The sequence below is a fragment of the Entelurus aequoreus genome, linkage group LG10, assembly GCF_033978785.1.
Source record: "Entelurus aequoreus isolate RoL-2023_Sb linkage group LG10, RoL_Eaeq_v1.1, whole genome shotgun sequence".
Classification (NCBI taxonomy): domain Eukaryota; kingdom Metazoa; phylum Chordata; class Actinopteri; order Syngnathiformes; family Syngnathidae; genus Entelurus; species Entelurus aequoreus.
In genome coordinates this window covers 71,264,938-71,287,704 of record NC_084740.1, presented here as the reverse complement: position 1 = coordinate 71,287,704, position 22,767 = coordinate 71,264,938, and the positions used below count along the sequence as shown (strand labels likewise).

General features: G+C 41.9%; 1 protein-coding gene across 1 annotated transcript in view; it reads left to right on the top strand.

Moving 5' to 3' along the window:
- Positions 1-22,767, top strand: part of LOC133658998 (telomere-associated protein RIF1-like) — a 45,242-nt gene that overhangs the window by 16,486 nt on the left and 5,989 nt on the right. The window contains exons 9-32 of the mRNA XM_062061584.1: positions 2,345-2,483; positions 2,574-2,725; positions 2,818-2,923; positions 6,213-6,374; positions 8,643-8,753; positions 8,835-8,897; positions 10,201-10,301; positions 12,007-12,093; positions 12,181-12,254; positions 12,317-12,497; positions 12,571-12,678; positions 14,261-14,410; positions 15,590-15,689; positions 15,776-16,068; positions 16,136-16,338; positions 17,371-17,464; positions 17,535-17,666; positions 17,741-17,883; positions 17,953-18,042; positions 18,114-18,162; positions 18,231-21,341; positions 21,420-21,548; positions 21,618-21,704; positions 21,787-21,902. Of these exons, the coding sequence (XP_061917568.1) occupies positions 2,345-2,483; positions 2,574-2,725; positions 2,818-2,923; positions 6,213-6,374; positions 8,643-8,753; positions 8,835-8,897; positions 10,201-10,301; positions 12,007-12,093; positions 12,181-12,254; positions 12,317-12,497; positions 12,571-12,678; positions 14,261-14,410; positions 15,590-15,689; positions 15,776-16,068; positions 16,136-16,338; positions 17,371-17,464; positions 17,535-17,666; positions 17,741-17,883; positions 17,953-18,042; positions 18,114-18,162; positions 18,231-21,341; positions 21,420-21,548; positions 21,618-21,704; positions 21,787-21,902 (5,981 nt within the window). The remainder of the gene's footprint in view (positions 1-2,344; positions 2,484-2,573; positions 2,726-2,817; positions 2,924-6,212; positions 6,375-8,642; positions 8,754-8,834; positions 8,898-10,200; positions 10,302-12,006; positions 12,094-12,180; positions 12,255-12,316; positions 12,498-12,570; positions 12,679-14,260; positions 14,411-15,589; positions 15,690-15,775; positions 16,069-16,135; positions 16,339-17,370; positions 17,465-17,534; positions 17,667-17,740; positions 17,884-17,952; positions 18,043-18,113; positions 18,163-18,230; positions 21,342-21,419; positions 21,549-21,617; positions 21,705-21,786; positions 21,903-22,767) is intronic.

Below are 22,767 nucleotides of genomic sequence, written 5' to 3'. Positions count from 1 at the left end.
AGCACGCAGCATTGTCCCACCCACACAACCATCTGATTGGTACACACGCAGCATTGTCCCACCCACACAACCATCTGATTGGTACACACGAAGCATTATCAGCCAATCAGCAGTGTGTATTCAGAGCGCATGTAGTCAGCGCTTCAGCGTGGAGCAGATAGGTGTTTAGCAGGTGAGCATCAGGCAGCGGACTCTCCCCAAATGATAATGAACACCTCCCAGTCAACTACTAGTAACATCACTATGAGCCCGTTGACCTTCTAGAAATATAAACTGCAGCTCAGCTCACTCGCAGTCCTGGCTTGAGGTGAAGGCTAATTACCTCTCGTTCCAGCCACATCGACCCCTTCTGAGCGCCTATTTTCAGCTGCTGGGAATATTGTAAACAAGAAAAGAACCAAACATGTACACATGCTAACCTTTCTTCATTACAACTGTTAGTCACTCACTGGAATGAGTAGAATTGGTTATTGTGTACTGTGTTGGACTGGATGTTTATTTTGCACATTTTAAAAGCAATACTTAATGTTTACAGTGCTCCAGAATATTTAGATTGGCACTTTTTTGTATTGGATGTTTATCTTTATTTTTGCACATTTTAGCAAATAAGCAATACTTTCACTTTTGTTGAAATGTTTACACTGTTGTTACAGAATATTTCGTTTTGCACTTTTTTGTATTGGATGTTTATCTTTATTTTTGCACATTTTAAAGCAAAATAAGCAATACTTTTACTTTTGAAATGCTTATACTATTGCAGAATATTAAGATTTGCACTGGATGTTGACTTTTATATTTGCACATTAAAAAGCAAATAAGCTACTTTTAATTTTGTTAAATGTTAAAAGTTTTAAATGTTTACATTGTTACAGAATATTTAGTCATGTTGTTGTCAATGTTGACTGAGTGGCCATACTTCTTTTTTTTTGTAAATAAAAGCCATGCCTTTTGAAAAAACGGGCCTACATTTATTTTTTCATCTTCATTTTGAATAAAAAAAATAATCGGTAAAAGGAAAAATAATCTATAGATTAATCGAAAAAAATAATCTATAGATTAACCGATTAATCGAAAAAAATAATCTATAGATTAATCGATAGAAAAATAATCGTTAGCTGCAGCCTTACTTTCAAGGATTATCACCTTGTCCTATCAAGAACCCTATTCATTTTGTATATCTGACCATGTGTCACAGTGCTCAAGAGCTGTGGGGACGGGTGCCGAATTTGGTACGACCAAATTCTGTCGGCCCCACAGGGTATAGATTCACGTAAAAATCAAAACTGTACTGACACATTTTGTTGCACGTGACTTAATGTCCGGTTGCAGCCGCTAGCTATTGGAGGGCAAACCGGCGTATTCGTAGCAGACTGCTTCTCTGTAATTTTCCAATGCCAACTAAGCCAGCATATCTGATAGAAAGTGTTAGAGAGTAAGGCTACGCTTTTCAGAATGCGCTATCTCGATGCTAATGTGCATTGGATGTACCGTATACGTGCTACTGATTAGCATTAGCGATTTTACATGGCGATTTCAACACATCCAAATTTGGTAATGGGAATTACAACTAATATGATGCACAACACTAACAGCTGGGATGTAATAAGTACAATACTTACAGTATAAACACTTTCTAGGACTCAACATAAGACTAGACATGCACATTCAGCTTACTGACCTGTGCGAAATTGCCCCACATATTTGGAAACCTTAAAATAACACGGCTACGTTTGCGCTGTAAAAAATGTGGTTTGTGATGTTACGGATTTTAAGTTATTCTAAAATACATTTTCTGACTACTGACGTAATTCGGTCCCCACACCTTGTCAAAATCACTCCAAACTTGTCCCAAAAGTTTGTGCGGCAAATGTTATTATAATTTTGATTTTATTAACTATTATAGTTTTTATGTTAACGTGTTATTATTTATAACCAGCCCGCCCACCTTGACGAAATTTCCCCAAACCTGTTCCATTCGTTTGTGCTGCAATTGTTTTTTGACTATAATAGTTTTTGTTATTAAAATACATTTTGGTACCGGTACCAAAATATTGGTATCGAGACAACCCTAGTGTAGAGAGACAGTTTTGAAACTACACTTGTGTGGATGGACATTGTTTTAACCCCATCTGTGTTTTTGAAACTCTCCGTGTTCGTGGGGACATGGCCTAAGACCGTCTCAACAGTCCACTTGTGATTCAATGCCCCAGAATACAGATTTGTTTATTTTTTTGGGAGGTTGGGGGTCCTACAATGTGTCTCAAAGATATTGAAGGTAGCTGATGTCAAAGGTTGAATCAAAAACTGTGTGCGAGTGAGACCTCTTGTGATGCTTGCTGGGCAGATGTTGCATCGTGGCGGTCCCTTCATCAACTCTCTGCTCCACCTGGAGGAGCTGGGCTTTCGCAGCTCGTCTCCCACCGTCAAGAAGATCGCCTTCATCGCCTGGAAGAGTCTCATCGACAACTTTGCCCTCAACCCAGGTGAGCGACGCCCTGTCCACTTGATGGTTTCCACTCCCTCGACTGGGTCTTCCGGGTCTCAGCCGTGGTCTTTCTCCCATGCTCTGCCAGACATCCTGTGCAGCACCAAGCGCATGAAGCTCCTCATGCAGCCCCTCATGTCCATCAACGTCAAGACGGAGGCACTGATGCTCACCAAGGTGGAGGTGTGGTGGTACCTGGTGGTCCAGCTGGGCCCGAACCTGTTCCCTAACTTTGATCAGGTGGGATATGTTCTACCTGAAGCTTCAAGCTATTTTTTTTTTCAAATTCATGGTCAAAAGTTTTCAATTAAAATGCTTGCTTTGTCGCTCAGGTGTCGGTTCCTCTGCTGCAGTACACCATTGGATCGGACTCCTCCTCGGCGCACGGCACCCCTGCCAGAGGAGCTGGTCAGAATGGCGTCGCTCACCCCAAAACTGGTAGGACAACGCGGCATGACATTCCCTGAATTTCCACTGAATGGAAGACGGTCGCGGACCGGCACACGCGCGGCGGCCGACTCTTTCGGGGTTTTATTCAAGTCAGTTTGTCCGTTTCCACCGCCTGCCGAACACCAAAGACATGTCTAAATATAGCAGGCATGTGATTTCTCCGTTTATAGTCAGAAATCAGTCTTTTTTTATCTCTGTAATAATATTTTTAAAATATGTTCCTTTTTTCTTCGTTTTTTCTGACCTACAATGTGTGTTAAAATCTTGATCCGTCTCTTTGCCATACCTGCAAACAACTACGGTTTTCCCGTAATGAGTACAATTTTTGATAATCCAGTGGTAAAAACTACAGTTTTCCATTAAAAATTCTGAACTTAAAAATGGAAGCCACGTAGCGAAGCAACTCCACGGGCAGGGGGCAAACTATACGGGAAACATCATTGATGATTGGTTGGTTTACGTATAAGAACATCCATGATTGGTTGGTTGTTTACTATGATAAGTCACGATTGGTTAAGATTGGGGCAAAACATTACGGACACGCCAATCAGAGGCAAGATAGGGAGGGTCAAGACAGGAGCTGACATTTTGTTCATTATTTGTACGGTTTATATTTTGGCATTGAATAGTTGAATCATTTTGAAACAAACAACATGACTGCAAGATATTTGTTATTTCATGCTATAAATCACTAATGGCTATTCAGATAAAGGAAGTTAGCTAATAGAAGAAACATTGTTTGTACGCTTTATGATGTTTGCATTTGGAGCAGTTAGAAGTGGAGATGGAGTCGAAGAGACAGAAATTGGCTATACAATCCAAGGCAGAATCCACTAAAGCAGAAACAAAAAGGAAAATGCAAGCTGCTCAAAAATTTGCCTGGACAGCTCATGTCAGAGCCATCAAAGCAAAAATGCCAAAGTAATGTGTGAATGAACCAAAGTAATGTGTAAATAATGTCAATAACTAAATGAACCATCTGTGGCTGTGAAGTGAACACTAGTAAAGTTGTAAATACTGTACACAGTAGGCTAACCCATGTGGTTCCTGTGTTGTAATTACTGTAGTGACTAAATATCAGTGACTGAAACAGAATAGTGATTCATTTGGATGTATTTATGTCAACTGTTGATAATTTTTCTATTCTTTAAACACTAAAATGCAGCGCTTTTATTTTTGCTGGACGCCGCAACAAATCAGTTCAATTTAGCTTTAATCTGCTACTACAGTTCGACAGGAAGTTGCGCTCAAAAACAAAATAAAAATATCCAGGTCTACTTTCAACATAAAAAAAAATATCTTCAAGGAGGATTGTATTTTACACAGGTCATAATGGGCGGCAACGGACATGAAGTCAACTTGTCAAAGGTTTCCAGACTTAAATTAATTTTGACACAAATGGACAAGGACAGGCTGATTCTGGAGGTCCAAAATTAAAGAACAATACACAGGCATATCACAGGCAGCTAATCAAATATCAGCTGATACGGGGACCGGGAAAGTAGAGGACTGGTTGTGTGACGCGCTCGCCAGAGATGATATCACTGTTGTTTTGTTGCTGGCTGCAAGAAATAGTGGTTTATCAAGGCAGGACTGACTTTGTTGGCTCCTCTTGAAGGACAGAATACGTTTTTTGTGGCTCGCTACTTCCCTTATTATAAGATCACGCGCTTTTTCGCTGCACGGCGGAGCCGCAACAGAACGGCCGTGGGCATTGCCGAAGGGCAAGACCATAATGATCAAAATTCAAGACCCAAAAGTGAAACAAAATAAATATTGTTTGTTCGAAGAACAAGTCGGATACAGTCGCCCCATGCTAAGGATGAGTATTGTTCACGTTTGAATCAATACTTCATACTTTGGGCTGACCAATATGGACCAAAACTGATATCCTGGTATTTTTTAGGTTGTATCGTGGTATACGATATTCTAAAGACAGTCTTTAGTTTAAACTCATCACCACATTATCAGTGTTCTCAAATTACTTTTAAACAGTGATTAATTATAGTTACTCGGTACTTAACTTAATTTAGGGCTATATAAGTGAACATTGATTGATTAACCAAAAAAGTTATTTAATTACTAATATGATTACTCTTTAATACATGTAATTACTAGGGAAAGTATTTGGTTACTTTAAATACACTTTAGTAATCTATCCATTTTCTACCGCTTATCCTTTTCGGCGTCGCGGGGGGTCGCTGGAGCCTATCTCATAATGTCATATGCAATAGAGAAGTTTCATGCGTGTGTATACCTTTTTAAAAGGCAGTGTGTTGCCAAGCGACGTGTGACGTCAGCGAGGGTTTCACTGCATTTTTTAGCTTTAACAGTTAGCACTGCAGCGGCTGTTCTGTTGAATCTTTTCACCGGCGTGTTACCTCTGGTCAATAAAGAGGAGACACAGACGGTGCTACGATACGGGCACGTCGGCTGTGCACGAAGGCGAATGTGGTGGGCGTCGATGTCTGAAATGCACGGTAGACCCTTCATGCCTGCCGGATCCTTGCTCAGCTACGGTGCCCGTTAGGCGCACCGGCCACTAACTGCTGTAACAAAGGCACATCAAAAGATATCGGTATGCCGGTACTCTCTCAAATATATACCACTTTCTAAAATATACCGGTATTAACTCTTAACACCGGTATACCGCCCAGTCTTACCCGTACTCAACGGTACCAATATTCTGTACTTATGTGTGTCTTAATATGTCGTTATTTTCCGCCAGCCAAAAAAATTCCCCTCATATTCATATTCCAAAACATCTCTGACAAATAGGGATGGGTACCGTTCACGTTTGAATCCATACGGTCCCAGTTCCCGGTACCGGGGAATTAATACCGCTACCAATTTTCTGTACTTTTGATTTGATTTCCATAAGGTAGACTTTCATTCGTCCCTTTCTGCCCGCTTGTGGCTCATGAATAACAAGTGAACTGCAGCCTAGTTTTCCCACCTAGTTTTTATTTTAGTTTTCCCGCTACGGCACGGCCCGAGGGTCAAAAGAGACGTGTGTGCGCTAATCACCCGTTAAATAATTTGTGCCATTTTTGAAATTTATAGTTAATGTGTTAAATTTGAGACCCCTGGTTATTAGTCATCATAAAAGTTCTAATAACACCTGAAGGAGGAACACAGGTGTCTTGTTTGAGGTGCTAATTTAAGTGGATTCATTTAATCAGGGCTCAATGTTTGAGGAACTGTGCTTTAATCTCGAGTTGATGTTTTTATTTTCATTCATGTTGTGTTGAACATCTGTGGTGATGTCTCCTCCCAGCGGGCTCGAACAGCAGCCTTCGACTCAGCATGAACTCCAGCATGCAGGTGCCCTCCGCCTTCCCCTCCATCCAGCTGCTGGGCCTGGAGATGCTGCTGCACTACTTCCTGGGAACCGAGGTTGTCGCCACGGCGGCCAAGAACAAGCTTGTGCTGACTCTCGGTGAGTGCCGGTCGTCCTGATCTTTTAGTGGCGGTGCGCTTGTGAGTTTATCGCAGTAATTTCGATTATTAATTTCTAATGATCGGGAGAAAAACGATTCATGGGCTGCGCAACGTGCATGCAAATTTCTGAGCTTGTTACGGTGAAAAAAAGAGCACGTCTACGAGAAGTTTGGGATGTCACCATGGTTGCTATTTTTTATTTGACCCAAGGCCTAATCATTAATCACTAAACTCAACAAAAAAGTAAGTCATGATTTCCGTGTCCACATAACTGTGGACGGAATCACATGATTGGCAAAAAAAAAAGGAACTTGTTAATAAACGCTCATTTATTCCTGAACTTTATTCTGAACTAAACAATCAATGTCAAGAAGGCCACTTAAAACCGCAACTTAACTACAAAGCTAAAGCTAGCAAGAACAATCCATACATCCTCAACACATCTCATCCATGTAACATTAATATACGAACAATGGTTGCAACTTGAGGCTTTTTTTAGCTTTTTTTTTTTTTTAAATAATATAATAGCCTCAAGTAAGTCGTCTTTTGTCAGCACCGTCCCCCCACCTCTCCCCCCCCCATAGTAGCGCGGTATGCCACATCTGGTCTGACTGCACTAACAAAATAAAATTTTCCAAAAGGTACTTTACACAAGCATAATGTACTTAAAGTACTTATTGATACATTTATAAAATGATTATGCTTTGACTTAAAATTCTGGTCAAAATTGTCCAAAGATGTATTGCACCAATAAATGTGAGGATGTATTTAACAAACATTTTTATTACATTTTATTTTACACACAAACTACACACTTCATAGTGGTAAAATAAGTGTAAACGGTAAAAAATGTAATTAAAAACAATTAATACAGAAAAACTCAATGCTATAGTTTTTTATATTGTTACTTAAATTTATTATTGCTTTTATTTTTATTTTACTTGTTGTGGTTTATTTGTTACTCATTTGTATCTGTTTTTTTTATTTAAACTATGTTTAAAGTTAAGTTTTGGTGGTACAATAAATACTCATGTTTTCAAATTAATGAATAATAGTGCAATTAATCGTGATTACAATATCAATCAAAATACTCAGGATTATTATTTTTGCCATATTCGTCCAGCCCTACTGTGCACTACAGGGGGCACCAGAAAAATGAGCAGGGAGTTTTTTGAGTCAGCATTTTCTGTATGTAACAGCCAGGGATGTTTGGTCAGTTTTTTGTGGCTGAAATGGTTATTGATGATGACACGCATGCTTCCACACCTGAGAAACTATTATTTACAGTCTGACGTAGCAGAGCTCAAAGCACAATAATACTTGAGATCAGCATATAATCGTTGTTTCATACTGGAGTAAGTTTTTAAAGCACAAACTAAAAGGATAGTTTAGCACAGGGGTGTCCAAACTTTTATTACTTGCGGGCCGCATTGGGCTAAAAAAAGATTGGGCGGGGGGCCGAAAGCCGACTATGTAAATTAACCGCGCATAGTATATTAATATGATGGATATATAATTCATATAATGGTTATATAATTCATATAATTGGATATTAAGAGTATGTAAAAGTTTGACTGCAACCATGTTTACTTCTGTAACAACCTTTTTAAACTTTTGTAATCAATCAAATATCAAGCAGCTGAAATGTGCTAAACATGGATAAGTGTGAAGAGGTTTTTTGACAAGTTTCCCATCATGCGCTCTGGTGTACTGTTAAGACATTTTTCATAATATCCACAATGTTCTGTGACTGTGCGTTGACCTTTTTTTTTTTTTTTTTTTTTTTTTTTGCACCATGACTAGGGAAGGTTGTTTGTATTGTGTCATATGTGCATGCTGTGCTGTTATTTCAAAGTACTTTCAAGGGTCATTGATTTAATTTCATTGTCCACACGATGGTAGCAAATATGTAGCATTCAGAGCCTGCCTGTTATTTAAGATTAATTTGGAAGCACTCGGCGGTGCGATGCTTTGTTCAACCCATGACGTCTCGCGGGCCAAATTGAAGAGGCTGGCGGGCCGTAGTTTGGACATTTTAAAGAAATAAAATGAGACTCTTTGTCCAATGAAATGACGCCACTCCATCTTGTTGAGTGAATTAAAAAAATGACATCGGTAGGTTGCCTATTGCCACAGCCAATGTTTTGGGCAGTAGACCTAGCACCTGATGACCGTGTGGTTCATTAGATAGAGGTGTTAGTTGTGACTTTGATGGAGGTCGAAGACAATACAAAGTTTTTAGCTGAAAGCCTTGTTTTTCTTCTAGAACCTTTAAAACATTCTCTCTTGAGCGCTGCCTGTTCCTTCAGCAAACATGCTGCTGTGCTCATCTCCAGCATCAAAGATGGATTCAGCAACGTCGGCAAGGAAGCTCCAGGTGCACTAAATAAAAGATGAAATGTACCTGAAAACAACTTACGTTTTTTTAGTCAACATCTTTTACTTCCTTTTTTTGCAGAGTCACTTTTGGCACTTCTATGGAATCATCTTGTCCATTTTGTCAGCTTAGCCACTGAGTCTGGTAAGTTCCCACACGTGAGTTTGGTGTATCTGGGAAGTATTCACTTGTTGATGCATTTTGTTAAGTTACAGCCTTTTAAAAAAAATGGTTTCAATTCATTTTTTTCCTCAAAATTGAACACTCATTATGACAAAAGAAGCAATTTTGTGTGCAATTTTTAAGCCTGTTTGTGTGCAATTTCTGCAAGTATATTTAAAACAACATAAAAAAAATGGCATGTACATACATTTTCATAGCCATGAAGCTGGAAATATCCTAGCTCTACCGATCATCCTTCAGGTGTTTCTAGTGATGGGTAATTTCAACCAATTCCTGGTACTAAATCATACCAATTGTCAGTACGTTTGTGTTTTAATAAATATTATTTCTGATAACATAATTTTTTTATTGCAACATTTATAAATGAGCTGAATGTGATAACTGCTGTCGAGTTATCTTGTTTTATTTTCATATTTCTGAGTCTCATTTGCAATATGTTCAAAATGTTTGTATTCAGACTTATTTTTTGTGTAAGAAAGGTTTTCTTACCTGCTGAAACTTCAGCCTTTGTCAGAGCTTTCAAAATAAGGTCAGCTCTTTTTAGACGGGAAACTTTGACAGCTCTGACGAAGGCTTAAGTGTCAGCAGGTAAGAAAACCTCTCTTGCACAAAAACAAGACCTGGTGCGCTCATCGATTCCTTGTTAATGTATCGTGCACACTGTCTATAAACTAATGAACATAAAACAAAACAAAAAAAAAATAAAATATATATATACTTTTTCATTTATTTTATTTTTACAATTTTCCAGAGGTCTTGAAATGAAATGTGACCACAGACGGATGCCTAGCCTCTTCCTGCTGCGTCACTAATGAGATAATGATGTCAAAAAAGTGCTTTGCTTGTAAGAATAAGTTCTGGGTTTAAATCCTTTAGCCAGGATGATGTTCTGTGAATATTTCAGTGTAAATGTTTCCGTGGTTGCTGCACTTCAAGGAGGGTTCTAAAGCTGTAGTTCCCGCCCAGGCAGCGCCACATAGAGCACCCCTGATTGGGTCTGGGTTGAAGGTCCGTCCGGAGGGGGATGGAAAGACTTCATCCTGGCCTCCTGCCCGACTCATTGCCACTTTCATCAGTTTAAGTCCGAGCACCCGGATCATTCTTTTAGTCTGGGCTGCCGTGACGAGAAAGAACCTCTGAGGGGTCACGCCCCAGTGATGACTGTTCTGCATCAGTCATGTGCCGCCGTGCTCGGAACTCTCTGTGAATGCTTGAAACATCATAAGAACTTTCCTTCAAAGTTGTTCCCCCGTGTGCCCTGCAGGCAGTAAGAAGGACAGGCAGGGCGGTGAAGTCCTGACGCAGATGTTGCAAACCCTCGAGAGCATCATCCGCTCAGAAGCTCTTCCTGCAGATAAAGTCCTGGTAGGAACGTCTTCATGTTCTTGTGTCAAGAAATGCACTAAGTGGAGAATCGATATAAGACCACCCACAAAACGGCGCATCCTGAAGAGACGGTCAGAGAGCAACTTGAAGTCTGTGAAACATCTATGCAACATTTTGACCAAAGAACCACCATTACATGTTACGTAGACCACAAGCAAGTGTTTTACATGTAGAAAAAATATCATAATATGACTGTTTTAATGCGCCTTTTGTATGAAAATAGACCGACTCATCGGCAGTGGGCCTTATAATCTGGTGCGCCCTATGGTCCGGAAAATACGCTACTTATTATGGTCTGCGTTGGTTGTGGTGGCTGTCCACGCTAATCATGTTTGGATGATTACAATCCGAACACTTAGTTCTGAACCAGTTGTAGTTCTAGACCAGGGGTGCCCATTACGTCAATCGTGAAGGCTCTGTCAGTCGACCGCCAGCCAGGCATGAAAAAAATAGACCTAAAAATGAGCGATCATCAAGCTTCACCAAGACGTCACTTGATTGACATTCACGGCACCCGAGGGTCTTGTGAGATGACGCTGGCTGCTGCCAGATCATTATTAAGAAAAATTGACCGACAGGAAGGCGAGAAACACTTTTTATTTCAACAGACTCTCGCGCCGCACCTGCCGTCAAAACTCTAAAGACCTACTGCACAGTTCCTGTCTCCACAATAAAACTGCTGGTGCATCCTGCCTGCGCTAACAAAATAAGAGTCTCAGAAAGCTAGCGTACACAAGCTAGCAAGCTACGGAGTTTGCCGTCAATGTATTTTTTGTAATGTATATAAAAAGTAGTATGGAAGCTGGACAAATAAGATGCCAAAAACCAACCACTTTCATGTGGTATTGGACGGAAAGGAGGACTTTTTTTCTCCTCCTCTTGAAAATGTGGACGTTTTCAGCACTACTGTCTGATTCCAATCAATGTAAGTCATCAGAATCGGGTAATACACCAACTTATATTCTTGTCCTCATGAAAGAAAGGAATCTTATGTGTTAAACATGCTTGTATTATTGTTAAACATCTTTAACTTGTTAACAAAAACGTCTTTTTCATAAATAAATAAATATAAATTATAGAAATGAATGAGGTAGATCCCCTCGACTAGGTCAATTGGAAAGTAGCTGGCCTGCAGAAAAAGTGTGGGCACCCCTGATCTCGAGTATTTAAAAGTAGCCAGAGAGAAGGTATATTTTTGAGGTGACTGATGTAGACAGAGGTCACCGGATGTGTATCACCCGCGAGGGCGTGGCTACAGGATATTAAAGTTGACAAATGGGAAACAGTCTTTGCATGCATGTTATATGGTTTGACATGACTTTTTCAATTATATTAATGTTAGTAAATGATCTAGTGATGAAATGTTGTGGTGCATTACAAGGGACATGTAAGTGTCAAAAAGACAGCTAAAAGAGGTTTGCCGATGAGGATAAAGCTAAAGGTCAAATATAGTGTAGAAATGCACCCGATGTAGTCTTGATTTTCAAGATTTGCTTCCGGGGTGTGCATGGCAGCACTTGATGCTGATAGAAATGTTCCTCAATCTTCTTTTTTCCCCCTCAAAGTGTGCTCACATCCCTAAAAATGTGATGGTTGGAGAAAAAAAAATGCACAGAGTAATTGGGTCCTAAAATAGTCCAGAAAGTGTTTTTTGGTACTAATACAGTATTCCAACATCCTGCAGATTCTCTTGGAGGGCACAGTCAAAGGCATCTCCCCTCGCGTCCTGGGCTCTGCCGCCTACCAAGTGGGCAAGATGGACGTGCTCAACGTGAGCGCCTCAGACTCCATGCTTTCTAGTGTTCACCTATGATGGCCTTTTTGGAGACAACCCAACGTTTATTTTTTTTCTTCTCAGGGAACGCCAGCACTTTTCCTCATTCTCCTCCTCTTCGACAGCAGCATGCTGGCGGCCTACATCGAGGACGCCAGGTGGGACTGGTGTGTATCAACGTGGCGGCGACTGCTTATTGAATATGTTTTACTCCGTGCAGGTTTTACCACTGCCTCAAGACGCTGGTGGGCTGCGGCCTGTCGGGCCCAACCTCCCCGTTGGCGTTTGGCGAGGCGGTGCTTGGCGCCATAAAGCGCAGCGCCGCCTGCGTGCACAACAAAGAGCACCTGCTGAGGATGTGGAGCGCAATGGTCGGCCCGCTGACGGACACCATAATGCAGGTGTGGTGTTGTTGGACTGGTCTCCTGATGATGTCACAGATGACGTGAGGCCTTGTTGGATGTTTCGTTGCAGTCGAATGAAGTCAACCAAGGAGACGCCTTGGAGCACAACTTCAGCGCCATGCACTCCGCCTTGTTGTTCCCCGTCACGCACCTGCTGAGTGGGACGCCTCTGCAGCAGGTTTGTTTACAATACTTATCAGCAGACAGCATGGATGACACCATTTTGGTTGTAAAAACACAAAATGTCCCTTTAAGAGTTTCGCTGCCTTTTTTGGCGATTGTTGTGGCCTAAAATACGTGAATTTGCAGATGCTTTTTCACAGGTGTTAAAAAGTTTTAAATCCAACAATTTCAATTTAAGGCCTTAAAAAATAAGTTGACAGCACTAAATTCCTTAATGTATATGGATTTATAAATTTCAAAAGGGCGGCGTGGCGAAGTTGGTAGAGTGGCTATGCCAGCAATCGGAGTGTTGCTGGTTACTGGGGTTCAATTCCCACCTTCTACCTTCCTAGTCACGTCCGTTGTGTCCTTGGGCAAGACACTTCTCCCTTTGCCTCTGATGGCTGCTGGTTAGCGCCTTGCATGGCAGCTCCCGCCATCAGTGTGTGAATGTGTGTGTGAATGGGTAAATGTGGAAATACTGTCAAAGCGCTTTGAGTACCTTGAAGGTAGAAAAGCGCTATACAAGTACAACCCATTTATCATTTATTTATATTGAATATTTAATGAATAAATTATCTAAGTATGTCGCTCTACTTTCAAAATTTAGGCACTTTCTTCCTCTTAACGCTCTCCTAATTCTGTATGGGACTATTTGAAGCACATATAAACGCTTGCAACATCGTATGGTGTAACACGTATCCCAGTTATCTTAAAAAACTTGCGGGCCGCACTAACATTAAACCTTCATATTAAGGTGGGGGCCGCAAAATAACGTCTCCTACGGGCCGCGTGTTTTAGACCCCTGTTTTACGTTTAGTGTTTGTCCATCTTGAACATTCATTCATACTCCAGCCTGTTAAGAGCATTTGTGAACTGATGTATAGCGTGTGTTTTTATCGGTAAACTTAAGACAATGAGTGACAATCATCACACTTCAACACATTGGTCTGAAAATGCTGCTTCTTGGCTAGGTCATCATTGCAAACAAGCATTTGTTTTTAATTCTCTTGCCCTGATATGTCAAGCTTGAACAAATATGTAAATGCGTGTAAACTAGAGAACCGGATAACAATTGTGCGATTTGAGCAATAACAATTTGATATATTGTTGCACTTTGCTGTTTCTGTTTCATCTACGCAAGAAACAAACATAAGTTTTGATCAGACGGTTTGTGTGCACGTTTCAGTTCCGCTCAGGCAAAATTTATTGCCCAAAACGAGGCGAATTGGCAAAAATGTGGGAGAAAGTTGCAGGCTTTGGACAAAGTCCCAAGGGGATTAGTTAAAAATTGTGTAAATTGGCGCGACCAATTGATGACCAACTAGTTTTTGTAAGAAGTAAGACTACGTATAGATTTTGACCATGTATGGTATTAGTATGATCCTGAAAGGTGTACATTTACTCTTCCATATGGAGCGACTCTTAGTTACACACACACACACACACACACACACACACACACACACACACACACACACACACACACACACACACACACACACACACACACACACACATTCATGATATCAATAAAGTTAAATGGTTATGTCGTCAGATTGTACGTGCACATGAGTCTGAATCTGTCGTGTCTGCAGGCGTCCCAGAAGTCCATGCTGTCCACGTGGTCTAAACTCTACAAGGTGTTTGCACGCTGCTCTTCTTTGGTGGTCACGGCCGAAGAAAATGTGTGCTGTGAAGAAATCTGTGCCAAGATGGCCACTACGGTGGACCGGGAGACCTTGATGGTAAAAAAACATACCGTAATAGTGCTGTGCGATATTGATAGACAAATAGCTTTATTAATCCCTTTTTGGGAGCTCCCTCTGGAAAATTCAAATTCCAGCAGCAGCAGGTCGCACCAAAAATACAGAAATAATACTGAAAGATAAAAAAAAAAAATGGAGTTGTGTAAAGATGTATATCGTAGTATTTCCCTGACTATGGAGCGCACCATTATATTAACTAAACAGACTCAATAACTCTGCGGTGACGTTTTGGTGAATTTGTGAAACTGAAACAATACATAAGAATGCCATTGTAAGTTAATACTAACAGACACTCATAAATATGTTAGCATGTTAGCTAATGCTATTGACGCAAGCTTGATTATATTACGAAGGCACGTACAAAAATGTGTGACCACACATTGCATAGTAGAGTTTTAACTTGCACTTACAGATGTAGTGACGAACTGTCATTACTGACAGTGGTTTTTTGAAGTGTTCCTGAGCCCATGTGGTGATATCCTTTACACACTGATGTTGCCTTTTGATGCAGAACCGCCTGAGGGATCCAAGGTCACGGGCATTGCTGCTTATGTGCAGTGATTTCTCCAGATTCTCTGAACCTTTTGATGATATTACGGACCGTAGATGGTGAAATCCTTAAATTCCTTGCAATAGCTCATTGAGAAATGTTGTCCTTAAACTATTGGACAATTTGCTCACGCATTTGTTCACAAAGTGGTGACCCTCGCCCCATCCTTGTTTGTGAATGACTGAGCATTTCATGGAAGCTGCTTTTAAACCCAATCGTGGCATCCACCTGTTCCCAATTAGCCTGTTCACCTGTGGGATGTTCCAAATAAGTGTTTGATGAGCATTCCTCAACTATCTCAGTCTTTTTTGCCACGTGTGCCAGCTTTTTTGAAACATGTTGCAGGCATCAAATTCCAAATGAGCTAATATTTGCAAAAATAACAGTCTTCCAGTTCAAACATTAAATGTCTTGTCTTTGCAGTCTATTCAATTTTTGCAAATCATTGCATTCTGTTTTTATTTATGATTTACACAACATGCCAACTTCACTGGTTTTGTGTTTTGTATATAGAAATTCAGCTCAGCTATTTTTGCTTTTGATATGCTGGCATAATATTAAGTACCAGTACATGATATCATCATCAACCTTGTTGCTGCTTTCCTCAGCTTCCATCCTCGCTGATAGTGACTTCTTGCATCCTGCACGTCATGGTGGAATGTGTGGACTTCTCCCCGTACACGCCACACTTCCAGCAGAAGTTAAAGTGTAAGTTCATCCTTCTAGTCACTCAAGCACTGCAGGACCATGACTTCCGGTCTTGTTATGAATGCTGTATGATCTCGCTGCTGCAGCTCCCTGCACTCCAGGAACCTGGAACAAGAAGAAAAGCAAGGCTCTCGGGAACTTGTCCACCTTGGAGACCCTGCTGGTTCAGTGTCTGGATGCGTACCTGGCTGGCCAGGAGGAGGTTCCGTCCGAGAGCACGGGCACGGCACTGCTCTCCGTCTTGTCCGCCCTCTTCACCAACCTGGTGCTTGGTCAAGCCGTCAAGGAGCTGCTCACTTCCTCCATCCAGTCTCTCGCCGTCCTCTATAAGAAAGCAGAAGGCGAGCCGCCCGAGTTCACATCACAGATTCTTACTAAGGTGTGTTCTTGAAGCGTAATGGCTTAATCGCTAATTAAGATGCTATCATAACGGCGTGCTCCTGCAGATGGAGAAGCTTGTGAGCGAGATCTTGAACTGCATCCAGAGCCGCTCTGCTCTGGCCTATGATGACGACCTCCTGGCTCTGCTGTCTCCACTGCTTTGTGTGCTCTTCTCGCACAAGAACAAGCAGCACCGCACAGCCGTCACACACTTCTGGAATTCCACCTTCGCCAACACCGTCAGCCTGACGTATCCGGAGAAGCTCAGGTGTGTGTGTGTGTCAACCACTATCAGAAATGAGGCCATTATTACATATATATAATCTGTCATGAGACATGCAAATATAAATTAAATACACAGAGGACTTAAGTAAATAAAATGAACTCAAATATACCGTATTTTTCGGACTATAAGTCGCAGTTTTTTCGTAGTTTGGCCGGGGGTGCGACTTATACCCAGGAGCGACTTATGTGTGAAATTATTAACACATTAGCGTAAAATATCAAATAATATTATTTAGCTCTTTCACGTAAGAGACTAGACGTATAAGATTTCATGGGATTTAGCGATTAGGAGTGACAGATTGTTTGGTAAACGTATAGCATGTTCTATATGTTATAGTTATTTGAATGACTCTTACCATAATATGTTACGTTAACATACCAGACACGTTCTCAGTTGGTTATTTATGCCTCATATAACGTACACTTATTCAGCCTGTTGTTCACTATTCTTTATTTATTTTAAATTGCCTTTCAAATGTCTATTCTTGGTGTTGGGTTTTATCAAATAAATTTCCCCCAAAAATGCGACTTATACTCCAGTGCGACTTATGTTTTTTTCCTTCTTTATTATGCATTTTCGGCAGGTGCGACTTATACTCCGAAAAATACGGTACCTACAAACGAGGCATAATGATGCAATATGTACATACAGCTGGCCTAAATAGCATGTTAGCATAGAATACCTTGCAGTCATGCAGTGACCAAATATGCCTGATGAACACTCCACACAAGTCAATAACATCAACAAAGCTCACCTTTTTGCATTCACGCATAGCATAAAACGTTTGGTGGACAAAATGAGAGAAAGGAGTGCCCCTCATCTTTTTCCATTTTCAGACATTTTTGAAAAAGCTCCAGAGAGCCATGGCGCTAAAGAGCCGCAGGTTTACCACCCCTGCACTAGTCAAAGATCCCTTAATTTATCAGAAGTTTTTCGCTGCTTCAAGTAATCTGCTGCAATATAAGTTTTGAACTTCCTGGCCAGTTCATTTCTTTGTACTTATTTTTTTCAAAGACCCATCCTGACCCAGGTGAAGCAAAAGACTCCCATCATTCTTCCCGGGTTTGAAGCCATCAGTGGTCCTGATGATCTCAGTGGACAGTATTCTGTGAGTTACAACTTTTCCTCCTACTTTTCTTCTGGTGCCACTTTTTCTTAGCTGTGGTGTCTCCCCGCAGAGCGAGAGTTCCCAGTTAGAAACCATACTCAGCGGTGTGCCAGTCGCCTCTGCAGGGAAGACGATCTCTCTCCAGGAAAAGTCTGCTGTGGCAAATGACCAAAGCTACATCAAGACCTCCAAACTGGTCTCCGTAAGTCTTTATCCAAGTCTCGTCTCGCAACATTGCTTTCCTATGTCAGAGCTAAACACATTTCCTTTCTCTAGACAAAGCTTGACTTTGGCTCCCCGATGGTTCCCCGCAGGGAGGTCTTGGAAGAGCAGGCTTCTGTTGATTTTGTCTTCATTCCTCCTGAGACAAAGGAGAGAGTTTTAACAGAGCACCAAAAGGAGGTCAAAAGGACCAAAAGGTCTGATTGAATCGTTGTTTTTTTTAATATTTCTATTGGTATTATTAAAAACATATTTTTGCTTCAAAGGGTGGACATACCTGCTATGTACAACAACCTCGATGCCTCTTTGGATACCACCGTTTTCACTCAGTACACACAAAGTCAGGAAGACTCTGTGTAAGTAAAACATTGAGTACTTATGTGCACGTGTCTTGAAGCACTACTTATGTCAAATTATCTTCCCAAAGGGGCCAGCCACCAACTGAAGAAACTGTTGCCCAGGAAACTCCTGAAAAGGTAAATAAACTTTGAAATACATGAAAACCCTCATTTCATCTGTCTAAAAACTGTCTTTGGTTTCTCAGGGTACTGAGTTGAGTGAGGTTTCTGACATTCAAAGAAAGGACACTCAAGACTTTGAAGCTTTCGAGAAAAAGTCAGAGGAGGAGCCGGAGATGATACCTGAGTCGACCGATGTTTCCATGGAGGACGATGCCAAGAGTGACGTCAGAGCTGAAGATACAAGTGCACAGCCTACAAAGACGACCAGTCCCAACACGTCAGTCTCTGGAACTCCTCAGAAGTCTAGCAGTGGCAGTAGACGTCAGAACTTCATTACTTTGGAGAAATATGCCGAGGGAAAACCTGCGAGCCCCAGCACTGTGTCCACCTTCACAGGATCCCGAGTTAAGACCTCTAATAGCCAGGAACCCGCGACAAACTCCGATAGTCTTTCTCCCGAAGCATCCCAAAAAGTGAGTCTGCAAAACTCTGAGAGTGTCTGTGAGAAGACCCTAAAGTGTCCAGTGAGTGAAATCCAAGAGTCCCCTCGAAGGCCCAAAGTGGATGGTGAAAGTCTAGTCAAGCCTGTCAGGTTGACTGAGAGGCTTACGAGTGATGAAACTGTAGATGAAGATGTCATCCCAGACACTCAGACTGAGGATGCGGTCATGGTGAATCCTGCAGAGACCATCACCTCAATGGATGTGACACCTTCAGATTCAAAAGCGGATTCTATAGAGACTTTTGATGATTGCCAGTTGTCTGAAAGCCTGACCTCTCCCAGTGATACGAACATGAATTCTCAAGAGACACTTGTTGATTTGCAGTCAGCCATTTCTCAGAGCGAGCAGAGACGACAAAGCCGCAGACAAAGTAAGCATCTACTCCCGGGAGAAGAGCCAGTGAAGTCAGACATGTTGTCAAACAGACCAAATACCAGAAGCAAGCTAGCCAGTGAGAAGGTCACTGCGAAACTACGGAAAAGGTCTCTGAGGGACAGCGGGTCAGACAAAATTAACTCTCCAGCCCGATCACACAAGAAGGTTAAGCTATATAGCAGTTCGGGGGAGTTCCTCATTAAACCAGAAAACAAAAGTAAAAGCAGCAGATTCCAAAATTCGAGTCAAACAAACGACCAGTCGGACTCTCCGTCTGAGTCAAGCCAGTCTCAGAGAAAGAGCAGCCGATCTCGTAAATCTTTAACAGAGCCTGATGAGGAGAATGGTATAAATGCAGAGTCTGTGAAAAATTCCCAACAAGCTAACTTACTGTCAGATACCCAGTCTGATTCTGATAGCCAATCACAACAAAGACGCCGCCAGTCTTCTAAATTATCACACGAGCCCAAAGAGAAGGGTCTTACGGAGCCTGAACCAATGTCTGAGAAAGTGCCAAGTCAAACTGCCTTAAAACCAGACAGCCAGTTTGATTCTGAAAGGCGCCGTCGGTCTTCAAAATCCTTACTGCTGTCTGAAGAGGAGGATCTCCAGCAGCCAGAGAAAGTCTCTGGTCAAAGTGACTTACAAGCAGACACCATGAATGTTTCCGAATCACAAGAACAACATGATCGGCCTGCCAAATTGGTATTGGAGCCTAAGGAGGAGAGTCTTAATGGACATGACACTACATCTGACAAAATGTCCAGTCAGACTGACTTTAAATCAGATAACCAGTCTAATTCTGAAAGTCAGACACAGAACCATCTTCGCAAACCTTCTAAATTACTGCAGCAGATACTGGAGAAAGGATATTTAAAGACGGAGTCTGAATCAGGAGATTTTGGGACAGACCTTAAAATAGTCTCGCCTCAAACGGATGACCAATCCCAAGAATGCGATTTTGTTGAGCAAAACAAAACCACTGAAGGAGATTCTCAGTTTGCTTCTTCAACTAGTGGTGAGTTTCAAGATGCGGTGAGCACACCAAAGGGTCATTTAAAGATGGTTGAGCCTGAAGAACTTAGTCAAGATTCCCAAAAGATCATGCCAGCGTCCACTGCAACGCCACCTCTAAAAACATGCAGAAGACCAAGTAAGGCATCTTCAGAGGACAGCGATAAAAGTGAACTCAGGACTTCATCCAGGAGGAAGAGCAAGGCTGCTTGTTCTTGTACTTCAGAAAGCTCCCATTCATTGGCTGGTGCAGCATCCACTGAGTCCTCTCCATTGAGGGGCAGATATTCACGGCGACAGTCTTCTACTACTGAATCATCTGAGTCAGAATTGTCACAGGCCAGGAAACATCCTTCACTGCCCACAGAGAGTCGTAGGAAATCCAGATTATCGCCAAATGCTCTGAAATCACTTGAAAAAGTGGGTGCAAAGGATTCTGCAACTCCAGAAACGTTGAAAACCACTAAAGTAGAATATGGTGATTTATCAAAAAGCTCAGATTCTTCATTTTCTGAATCACCAGAGACTTTGGACATCTCCAAAGAAAGACAGATAGACAATACTGAAGCATTAGAGCCTGAAACTGCAGAGACTCCACTCATTGTGTCACCGTGCAAGAAGCAGAGCAGACGAAGAGTCTCTGGAACCAAAACTCGTGCGTCTTTAGAAGAACCACAGCAGTTGGAATCAGAAATGATAAACTCAGAAGAGCTCCCTACCCAGCAGAGTCAGGAGGACATGCTTTGTGAGACTTCTGCTGCAGACACACCAGCTCCTCCCAGTGAGTCCCAAGAGAAGTTGCAGGAGGAGAGCATAGCTGAGGTGGTTGAACCTGTAAAGGATTTTGATTCCAGTCATCGTGAAGACGCAGTTGCTCCAGCCGTGGACGAACCTAACAGTTCCACACTTGGACAAGTCCAAGAAGAAGGTTCAATTGTAGTTGATGTTGAGGAAAATTCCCCAAACCAGGACTTGGAAGACGTATCAGAAAAAGATGCCCCTGTGTGTGATGGTGATAAAGATGAACTGTTGCCCTTAGAGAAAACCCAGACCACAGGCATAGATCCAGATGCTGCTCTAAGCAGTCTTTGTACATCCGACTTAACACACAGCAGTGTCGCCCACAATTCGCCGGCGAAGATTAAGGATCTGGAGGCTGCTTTAGGGCCAGCCATAGTCCTGAGTCCCTGCAGTAACAGGACCAAGGGCATCTGGTCGCCATCTGCCTCCCCGTCATCGAGTATCCTGAAGAAAGACCAGAAGCGACACCTGGAGGAGGAGACACCCTCACCTCCAGTGAAGGTCGGTGACGCTTTGGCCACATGCATGCTTTTTATGATTTGGTTGTAAACATAATCAATGTTTTGTCTCGCATCGCAGTCCAGGCGTGTGTCTTTTGCGAATCCAATCCAACAACACGAGACTGCGGACGACATTGATCGCCGCAGCCCTGCCGTCCAAACCAGCTCCCCTCGAAGATCCAAAGTTGCCAACCTCCACCAGCCCAAAGTAAGACTTTACTTTAGCAGTTTTTAATGGAAACTTGGAATTTAACAACCTTCTGCCCCGCTGTTTTAGTTAATCACAACGCCAACAAAGGGCTCGACGATCTTCAGTCCCAGGATTCTTCGGAGTCCAGGTTTCAAGAGCTCTAAGAAATGCCTGGTAGGATTGATCACACCCTTTAATCCAGGCCTAGTCTACTTCAGAACTTCACAGCCGGCTGATTTCTGCCACGTCTTCTCAGATTTCTGAGATGAGCCAGGAGCTCCGCCCCGTTCCCAAAGACTGCATCTACCCGGCCCTGGTTGGCTGCTCCGCACCTGTAGAAGCTGTGCTGCCGCAGATATCCTCCAGCATGTGGTGAGTTCTGGCGAGGATAAGATTCCGTTGTTGTTCATGAGCCTTCTTGTCGATACAAAATGAACCTTACTTTTGAGGTGCTGTTTGTAAATAACAAAGCCTACTAGTTCTTGTTGGCGATAAAAATCCAAGGTACCCAGATTTCACGTCCACGTGGATTTACTTTTAATTTTTACCAGAGCCCGTCTAAGTGGCTAACGCTCCTGCTTTCTTCCAAAATAATACTCAATGTTATTAAATTATCTTCCTAAAATATTGTTTTATTGCTGTATTTTTCTGGGCTGGAGAGCGCACTGGTATTTTAGCCGCACCCTCGAGTTTTAGAAGAAATAAATCTGTTTCCATATATTAGCCACACCGGACTATATGCCGCAGATGTATACCAGTACAAAAGATTTTGTAAATGTTTATTTACATAACTTAATTGTTTCCAAACGGTGCCTGTAAAACGGCTGATCAAACAAAACAGAAGTCATTGTCATGGACCCACTAGCTGCGCAAGCTAGCTCTCCAATCAGCTAAACAGACTCAATAACTCCACGGTGACGTTTTGGTGAATTTACTAAGGAATTTATGTTGTAAGTTAGTAATACAACTAATAATACTAACACAGACACTTGTAAATGTGTTGAGTACATTACTATAGCACGTACAAATATGCATGAAAACACTCCTACACTCAAACACGGGACAGTTTAGTAAGAATTGTTTTAGTTATATTGTAAAACTTACAAAAGTTTCTTGGAGTGACGAATGAAGAATCTTTTCAGGCAGAAATGTTATAGACGAAGACTTGAGGTTCAAACAACGAAACAGGAAGTACTTTTTCAACCCGCACGCACCTGCAGTGAGCAAACTTGTCCAA